The sequence below is a fragment of the Leucoraja erinacea genome, chromosome 17 (assembly GCF_028641065.1).
Source record: "Leucoraja erinacea ecotype New England chromosome 17, Leri_hhj_1, whole genome shotgun sequence".
NCBI lineage: Eukaryota > Metazoa > Chordata > Chondrichthyes > Rajiformes > Rajidae > Leucoraja > Leucoraja erinaceus.
Window position 1 is genome coordinate 18871588 of NC_073393.1, and position 9828 is coordinate 18881415.

At 44.2% G+C, this 9828-nt stretch overlaps 2 protein-coding genes across 3 annotated transcripts in view; both read left to right on the forward strand.

Moving 5' to 3' along the window:
- aars1 (alanyl-tRNA synthetase 1) overlaps positions 1–2577 on the forward strand; it is a 39978-nt gene extending 37401 nt beyond the window's left edge. For both annotated transcript variants that reach the window (XM_055648714.1, XM_055648715.1), the window contains exons 18-21: positions 142–261; positions 1191–1277; positions 1359–1472; positions 2098–2577. In XM_055648714.1, coding sequence (XP_055504689.1) covers positions 142–261; positions 1191–1277; positions 1359–1472; positions 2098–2283 — 507 coding nt within the window. In that variant the 3' untranslated portion in view covers positions 2284–2577. The remainder of the gene's footprint in view (positions 1–141; positions 262–1190; positions 1278–1358; positions 1473–2097) is intronic.
- A 3710-nt stretch (positions 2578–6287) lies between these two features.
- exosc6 (exosome component 6) lies at positions 6288–8990 on the forward strand. Its single transcript, XM_055648720.1, has 2 exons — positions 6288–6663; positions 7911–8990. Exons 1-2 carry the CDS (start codon positions 6371–6373, stop codon positions 8440–8442), a joined length of 825 nt encoding a protein of 274 aa, XP_055504695.1. The 5' UTR covers positions 6288–6370; the 3' UTR covers positions 8443–8990.
- Positions 8991–9828: the final 838 nt, after the last annotated feature.

The window sequence follows — 9828 nt, forward strand, 5'->3', positions numbered from 1 at the left end:
TAATGTGCTAACAAATGAAGTTGGTTTAATATAGCATCATGTCTGGTATGGATATTGTGGGCCAAAGGGCCTATTTATGTGCTTTACTGTTCTATGTTCCTTGCAATATTAAGTCTAATTGTTTTACTTGTTCTGTTCCAGATGATAGGCATTGCAGTTATTCCCCAATGGCAGAAGGATGAACTGAGAGACAAGCTGAAGTCCTTGAAGAAAATTATGGATGACTTGGACAGAGCTAGTAAAGCAGAGTTGCTAAAGAAGGTAATAAATTATTTGTTGGTAATGATGTACTGCTTTAATGAAGATAACATTCACCCCAAGACTTTTGGTGTTATATTTAAGAAAATAGATGCTCTTTGTTTTTACTCATAAATCTCAGTTGGGTCATTGGCCTTTGCTTTGGATGAACAACATTTTATAGTCTGTATTGGTGAGTTCACTGGTATTCATTATCCTGTCTTGGGAGGGTGACCTCAATTAATCTGCACTTGAATCTTTGTGATGCTTGGCAGATCACCTATCATCTCCATTTCCATGGTATGGCTGAGAACAATTGATTTGCCTATTTCAAATGATGAAGCAAATCCAATTGAAGCATAAGTAAACTTCAGGATTAGAAACTTTAACCCTCTTTCACAGATCAACCCCACTTATCAGTCCTCCTTTCCAGTCATGCAGCAAAGTATTGCCTACTTATACTTGCATTTTCATATCTTACTGATTTATTTTAGATATCCACTCTAATTTGGATAAAGGATTTCCCGTTGATCTGTTCAAATTCTCGTAGTAACTGTTTGGGCTTTCATTTAAACACAGGGCATTATGAGCATCTCGTTGAAGCTGTATGTTCTTCCTGTGAAAAGATCTGTGATGATGAATGTAAACAATCCTATTACACCCTAACATTCTCTGAGCCAATTTCATCAAAAACTTACTAAACCCTTCCTTCATCCTGTTTGTTGTTTGCTAGATTTTGAGTGTGGGTTTGCTTTATTTGTCAATTTGGCAGGACGGGAAGCATTCTGTGACATTTGGAGGGTGTAGGAACAGTGCAGAAAAATTTGCCTCAATTTCTCTTGGAATCCTTTAATGCATACTACTTCTATTGGCAATGTTTTGCCAAAGTGAACCTGTCTGGATTAGCTTTGTACAAAATAACAGAATAATATTATTGTTGATTCCATTGACAGGTACGTGAGAAAACCAAACAGTTCATAGACACTAATCGAAACCAGCCTTTGGTCGTAATGGAAATGGAACCAGGGGCGCCAGCAAAGGTGAGAATAACATTATGAACAGTGCCGGCTGTATTTAATTTTTGGACAGTACTGGACCTGACCATGTGTTGTTTTCCCCAGGCGCTGAACGAATCTCTAAAACTGTTCAAGTCTCACTCTCCACAGTCTGCAGCAATGTTGTTTGCTGTAGATAGGGATACAGGAACAATCACGTGCTTGTGCCAAGTACCCCAGGTAACCTGTTGATAGTTCAATGTAAAGTATGTGATTTCAATCTTTCTAAGATTTCAGTTTTCAGAACTGAATAAAAATCAAATCTATGGTATATATGGATGCCGACAAGACACAATAGCTCAATTGTCAGAAAATGTGCATTCTAGAGGATTATAGTACCAAAAGATGACAGTTAAGCCACATTGTTTAGGTCAGCATAGAGGAGTTGGGCCAAGGGGCCTATTTTCTTGCTATTTCATGGTTTGAAGTGAAAGCTGTTGGGGGTTATGAATTGGTACAAGTCCATTCTGAAATCTCTAATAATGATCCAATGAGACCAGCCAGCAAGTTTCTGCACCCTGTTCCACGATTAAGTACATCACATTCAAGCTCAATCTTGCCTGTATTTGTCCTGCACATTTCTGAGTGGTGATCATCCATAACCATGAGGAGGCATCTGGTACACCCAACCTACTTGTCCCAGGTGAGATACCCAAGTTGGCATAGGCGAGTATCGTCCCTTCTCTGCACGGTCTGATACTCAGAACTGAGCCTTTGCCTGAATGTCCAAGCACTATTCTACATTGTGTAAAGCCACACAAATTCACTGACAAGTTAATTTTCCCTTCTGTTTGTAAACTTTCAGGAAACTGTAAGCAGGGGTTTGAAAGCCAGTGAGTGGGTTGGTCACATCTTGGAATTAATGGACGGAAGAGGAGGAGGAAAAGACATGTCTGCTCAAGCCACGGGGAAAAATATCAACGATCTTGATAAAGCACTGAAGCTGGCAACTGAATTTGCTAAACTTAAAATAGGAGACCTCAAAAACTGACAAATATCCTAAATAACACTTGAAAGAGGTGTAGGAGTTGGATCCTGCTTCCATGACGGCAAAATGTTCCACTCCCTGATAGCTGACATAACAACGCTGCCAAATGATATAAAGAAAAAGGAATGTCTAGAAAATTTATTAAATGGCTTTTAAGTAACTAATCACCTTTGTCAAACCTTTTGTGTTGAAATGTCTGCTATTAATTAAGTTTAAATAAAGGAACTGGCCACAAATGCTGCTCTTTTTAAAAAATGGCTGTAATTTGCTGAAAATAAAGACAAACTATTATAGCTCCTTCTGTGATCTCACAGCACCCTCTGTGCGTTACTTGTTGGAATATGAGAAATGTGGCTACTAGTTTGCACACAGGTACCATTTGTTCATTAACAATGTGATAATGGCCAGGTTTGTTCTGAAATAGTCAGCAAATACCTATTCAACTTTCTGAAATAGTGTAATGAGACCTTGGGCATGCACCTGACTGTTTAATGTCTCATCAAAATATAACCTCCAAGTGAACCAACCTCTAATAAAATTATGAGAGGCATAGACAGTCAGAACACTTTTCCTCCAAGGTGGAAATGTCGAACACTAGAGGGCATAAGGTGGGGGGGTGGGGGGAGTTTAATGGTGATATGCGGATCCTGGAATGCATTGCCAATGGTGGTGCTGGTGGAAGTAGATAGTATACGATAGTGGTGTTTGAGGTTTTTAGATAGGCACATGGAAGTGCAGGGAATTGAGAGTTATGGATTATGTGCAGGCAGATGAGATCAGTTCAGCTCAGCTAGGCATCATATTCGGCACAAATGTGGGCTTGAGTGGGTGGCTTGAAACCATAGCCTTCTACTTAGTATTATTCACAAAGTAAACAAAAATGCAATCATAAACTAAACTTTTATGTCATGTCTGAGCTAATTATTCTTAGCTTCAGAATAGGTGTTGATTGTAATTAATCCTTGTGATAAAGAATTTACTTTGAAATGTTTTAAAGTGCTTAACCAGAATCACTGCAAAGGAATTCTGCAAGCTCCCAAATGACTCGTTTAAACTGTCGTAAACCATATGCAATTGTTAAGCAAGTTTTTGATTAATGAATAAATTTAAGTATACATTTAGAATATATCTTACTCATTTCAACTATTCTCTGGTTTGTATCATTCTTCCCTTTACATCCCCAGGCAGATTTGTGACCACTGAATCTTTACCACAAACTTGTGAGATGTGCTGGCTCTGGTGAGGGTCCAGAGGTCACAATGTTCTGACCACATGCTTAGCAGATTTTAGTTTCTGCCTGTAGGTCAAAATAAGGTGAAATAGACAATGATCAAAGAGACCCAGACCCGCGGGGAACATAGCGATATGCATTCTTGATTGACGTGTAACTGGTCAAGTGTTCTCTCCCCTCTTGTGGGGCAGGTAACATGAAGTCTGTACTTTGAAAGGTCACGGCTAAGGTTAGCTTTGTTAAAGTCCCCCCAAAAAATTTGCACGTAAGGTCTTTGGGTCAAAGGGCGTAGCTCAATCCTTCTGGAGGACATGGCAGCCTCCCACATACACTGTTAACAAACGAAACGCATACTTTCTTACCTGTTAAAAACTGCCGAAATGGTCAATTTTTGAGCTGTAAATAATTGTGGAGTATGACTGAGCGCTCTGAACCAAATGCTCTATCTTTTCTCTGAACCTGAGCACCAAGGTGTAAGCTGCCGAAGGAGCGCATCCCTCGGGACAGCCCCTACTCTTCCCCCGGGGTCAGCGCTATCCGGCCACGGCCGCCCCGTCTCCCCCTGTGGTCTGCACTGTCACGGGCTGTGGGTCGGCAGCACCCATGCACGGGGCTGGGTGGAGCGGGGCCACGGCTCTGGGCAAGCGGACACACAGGTATGAAAACCTGGCAATATCCCCGTCAGCTGCAGCAGAGTTGGTGACAGTCTGGTCTCTCCGCCCACCCAGAGTCACTCACTGCGGTGCATCGGCACCCCAATCCTGCCCTGACCCCCCCGGCCGCGGGGACAGGCGGCCCGGGGTCCGCGAGTGTGGAACCAGTCAGCTGGGACGGAAGACGGGCTCACCGAGTGTACTCCAGTGGCAACAGTATGGATGTTCAAGCAGGAACTGCAGATGCTGGAAGGGTGTGAAGAAGGGTTTTGGCCCGAAACATTACCTATTTCCTTCGCTCCATAGATGCTGCTGCACCCGCTGAGTTTCTCCAGCATTTTTGTGTACCTGCAACAGTATGGGTCATGGGTTGTGACTTCGACTGCCGTGCAACCTCCCTATAGAAGCATATTCTAAGCCTCATGATTTCCCCGCTGCCTCCACTTTGCGGACTCCTCTGTGAAGTTGGAAGCCAGCCACCTCACAAAACTAGGTCTCGGTGAAGCCCAGGGCAGCGGCTCGAGAGAAGTCCTTGTTAGTCTAGCGCAGGAGCTGCAGCTCGTCCACTTTGTTATTGAATATACGTTTGCCAGGAATAGGGTTATTTCATGAAAGGTCACTGGAGCGTAGATCCGCACCCACGTGACCGAAAATTTGAAGTGGAGTACATGCTATACTTCCGGTACATGTTAGTGAATGGGAAAACACGCACTTTCACACCCGTTAAAAACATCGGAAACAGCCAGTTTTTGAGCTGCAATTTACTGTGCCAGTCGGGGTGACCGTGAGGCACAGCTACCTAAATTTACAGTCCAAAAAAAAGATAGAAACTAAGGTAAATTCAAGAGGGAGCTGAAGGTGCAAATCCAGTGGAAGTGGTCAGCGGACATTTGTCATGGAGATTTAAAGATCCAAAATATCGGGAATTATCGCGTTTGCTCGCTGCATTTCAAAAGTAAGGCATTATTGACTTTTTTTTATCTTTATTCATTTGTTATATGAAAAGTTTTAAAAGTGAAAAATCCGTCAGTAAAATTGCAAAATCGCCCATGGTTCTCAGGTGGGTTTTAACATGCAAAATGAAAACGCTTCTGAAGCTACATTTACCATTTAAATAATCGTAAATTTTGTCCAACTAACAGCTGACAATTATCCCATTCCTTAGCTTGCATCTGAGGAAAATTTATTTCAAAACGCATTGATAGTTTACGATTATTTAAATGGTAAATGTGGCTTCAGAAGCGTTTTCATTTTGCATGTTAAAACCCACCTGAGAACCGTGGGCGATTTTGCAATTTTACTGACGGATTTTTCACTTTTAAAGCTTTTCATATAACAAATGAATAAAGATAAAAAAGTCAATAATGCCTTACTTTTGATGAAATGCAGCGAGCAAACGCGATAATTCCCAATATTTTGGATCTTTAAATCACCACGACAAATGTCCGCTGATCACTTCCGCTGGATTTTTCAGCTCCTTCTTGAATTTACCTTAGTTTCTATCTTTTTTTTTGGACTGTAAATTTAGGTAGCTGTGCCTCACGGTCACCCTGACTGGCACAGTAAATTGCAGCTCAAAAACTGGCCGTTTTCGATGTTTTTAACGGGTGTGAAAGTGCGTGTTTTCCCATTCACTAACATGTACCGGAAGTATAGCATGTACTCCACTTCAAATTTTCGGTCACGTGGGTGTGGATCTACGCTCCAGTGATCTTTCGTGAAATCACCCTATATGCTCTGGTGTGGTGTGCCCTTGTGGCAGGCGTCCTCCTCCATCTTGAACACATATGCCCAAATACTCCAGCGAGTGAGAGAAATCTGGAACGATGGTTGGAGGTACTGTATGTCCGATGTTAATGAGTACCTCTCGAAAGTAATCTTTGTAGAGTTTTCACAAAAGACATACAAAACAGCAAGGAGCAGAACACCGTGGCATCCATCGTCGGCGCATGCAGCTACTTATTGTGACTTACTTTGCATTTATCCCCCCCCCCCAAACCTGTCCCTACCCTATAATATCCCATCATATACCCTCCTCTCCCGAAATGGTGAATGATCAACAAGAGATGCAGTTTGCATTTGATCCTCCGCGCCTCCAGGAGGCGCATCAGCCGAAGGTCACGGCATTGGTCGCTCCTGCCGGCGTTGCCCGCTCCTGCCGCCTCTTTGCCTGCGGCCTTGCTGACAGAGCTGTATTCCCAGTCTCATGCCGGTGGACACCAAACGGGTGCGCGGCCCAGATGAAACGCAATCTCCGCTGTTGTTCGTCCGGTTGGATGCAGAACCGAAACCCGTGCCCTTGCTGCCGCGGGCGGACGGGCGTTCCGCCGCCGAGCCGAGGCCCGTGTTCGCCCGGGCTGGGCTGGTGAGCCAGGCGGACGGCTCGGTGTACGCCGAGTGCGGCCGGAGCAAGGTGCTGTGCGCTGTGTACGGGCCCCGCGAGATCGAGCGCAAAGAGGAGAGACGTCTGAGCGGCGCCGCCCTGGGCTGCGAGTTCAGGTGAGACACGTGACCGGGAATGCGCGGTAACGGAAAGGGGGAGCATGGAGTCACGTGTGTGGGGGTAAATGAATGGGGGGTGTCTCGTGTGATAATGGACTGGGTCACGTGGGGGGGGGGTGAGAAGCGGTGGTCACGTGGGCGGTGGTAAAGCGGGTTCACGTGGGTAAGGACTGAGATTAGTGGGGGGGGGGGTAAGGAATTGGATCATGTGTCTGGGATGTAATGGGAACACAAAATGCTGGAGTAACACAGTGGGACAGGCAGCATCTCTGGATAGAAGGAATGGGTGACATTTACGGGTCAAGACCCTTTAGTTTATTTTTTATTAGTTTAGTTTAGAGATACAGCGCAGAAACAGGCCCTTCGGCCCAGCGGGTCCATGCCGAGCAGCATCCCTGCTATCGCTATCCTACACCGACTAGGGACAATTTTTACATTTACCAAGCCAATTACAAACCTGCAAACCTGTACGTCTTTGGAGTGTGGGAGGAAACTGAAGATTTCGGAGAAAACCCACACAGGTCACGGGGTGAACGTGCAAACTCCGTACAGACAGCACCCGTAGTCAGGATCCAACCTGGGTCTCCTGTGCTGCACTTGCAGTAAGGCAGCAATTCTACCGCTGCACCACCGTGGCCGCACCTTCTTCAGACTGAGTATCAGGGGAGAGGGAAATCAGATATCAAAGGGGATGAGAATAAAAGAAAATGTAGAATAGATCATTGTTAGCCAGTGGAAGATGACAAGGAAGCATACAAAGTAACATTTATTCAGGAGCACAGTCAGATTGGTCGGAGAACTAGAATGGGGCAGAGATGGAGAGAGAGGGAAAGCAAGGGCTACTTTAAGTTAGAGAAGTCAATATTCATACTGCTGGGCTGTAAGCAGCCCAAGTGAAATATGAGCCGCTGTTCCTCCAATTTGCATTGGGGCTTTGCGACTATTCCATCAATCTATCCAGCTATTCTCTAGTAGGTATATAGAGTGAGTTGCCAGAGGAAGTAATTGAGGCAGGTACAATAGCAACATTTAAATAACATGTGGACAGGTGGATGGATAGAAATGATTGATGGGGATTGTGCCAAACACAGATATATAGGACTAGCTTAGATGGGACCTTTTGTCAACATGGACAAGTTGGGCTGAAGGGCCTGCTTCTGTACTGTATTAATCTAACTTTATAATCATAACAGTGGAAAGATTTTCCAATATTGACAATTCTTTGCTAATTTGTTTTTTTCCAGATTTGCCCCTTTCTCCTGCAAGAAAAGAGCTGCTTGGATTCAGGGCAACCTGGAGAAGGAGTACTCGTCGATCATGGAGCAGAGTTTGCAGCCTGCTGTCTGCCTCCATAAGTATCCCAGGTCCCAGATTGACGTGTATGTTATAGTTCTGGAGAATGACGGCTCCACCCTGGCAGCTGCACTGACCTGTGCCTCCATGGCACTGGCAGAAGCAGGCATTGAGATGTTTGACGTTGTTGTGGGCTGCTCCTTAAGGCAGTGTGGTGCTACCTCCCTCTTAGACCCGACTGCGCTTGAGGAGTTCAACGCAGCCAGCTCCAAAGGTGTGGATAACGGCAGCATGACTGTAGCACTGCTACCCACTCTTAACCAGATCTCAGGGCTTGTGTCAAAAGGAGAGTGGGAGGAACAGACGTCAGTGGAAGCGATCAAAGCTTGTGTCGAAGGTTGCCAGAAACTCTACTCCGTGGTCCAGCAGTGTCTAACCAGATCAGTGAAGAGGAAGATCCCTGAGTTTGTCAGTAAAGCTTAGATGACCATTTAATCCAGGACATTCCAGTTAATAATTTTGTTAACGTGACATTTATAAGTTTTTGTACCAGTCTTTGCTAAATTGAAATGATTCAAGTTATAAAATATACCTCGTTAATATCATTAAGCTGGTGAACAACTGTTGGATTGAATATGAGAATTCCAGGATCAATTTCCACTATAAAACAAACTGCTGGAAGAACTCAGTGGGTCAAGCACCATCTGTGGAGGCAAATAAATGATTGGTGCTTCGAGTTGTGACTGTTGCATGGTCTTGAACTGAAATGTCGACCATTTCTTTGCCTCCACTGTTGCTGCTTGATTTGCTGAGTTACACTGGCCTTTGTTCTTTGCTCCAGATTCCAGCATTGGTCGTCTCTGTTGTCTCAATCTGCACCATGCTGGGTTAGTTCATCTGCACGGCCATTTAGCTAAACTGCAGTTGCAGTTGTTTCTCTGCGGTCTTGGCTCACATTCCTTTAAAAAACGATCTTCATTTGAAATGGGGTGAATAATTTTAAAAGAAATGGTTAAATAATCTGCAAGCCACTCTTCACCAGATGTTTATTTCACTGGCAGATTTCCCACCCTAGAACCTGTGGAAATTAGTCGATGCTGATTGCCTTGAATCTGCTGACTGAGTGAATGTTGAATGGATGAATATCTTCAGTGTCCCAGGTTTATTTCCTGCATGTCACTTGAGTAAACAAAGTGACCCTGTTCCATTCGAAGATTTTCAATTGAATGAGAATGCTGTCCTGTATCAAGGAGAATTTCTGCTGATTACACACTAATTGAAATAGATCATGCACAAGCTAGTCAAAGTGCATTAGCATGCAAGAGAAAACTGGTCAGAAGTCAACTTCAATTCTGAGGCACAGTGGGGAGACACTGGGGAGAAAAGATGAAGTACGAAGGTAAGCTAGCCAAGAATATAAAGGAGGATAGTAAAAGCTTCTTTAGGTATGTGAAGTGGAAAAAATTAGTTAAGACCAAAGTTGGACCCTTGAAGACTGAAAAGGGTGACTTTATTATGGGGAACAAGGAAATGGCAGATGAGTTGAACAGGTACTTTGGATCCGTCTTCGCTAAGGAGGACACAAACAATCTTCCTGATGTACTAGTGGCCTGAGGATCCGGGGTGACGGAGGAACTGAAGGAAATTCACATTAGACAGAAAATGGTGTTGGGTAGACTGATGGGACTGAAGGCTGATAAATCGCCAGGGCCTGATGGTCTGCATCCCAGGGTACTTAAGGAAGTGGTTCTAGAAATCGTGGACGCATTGGTGATCATTTTCCAATGTTCTATAGATTCAGGATCAGTTCCAGTTGATTGGAGGGTAGCTAATGTTATCCCACTTTTTAAGAAAGACGGGAGAGAGAAA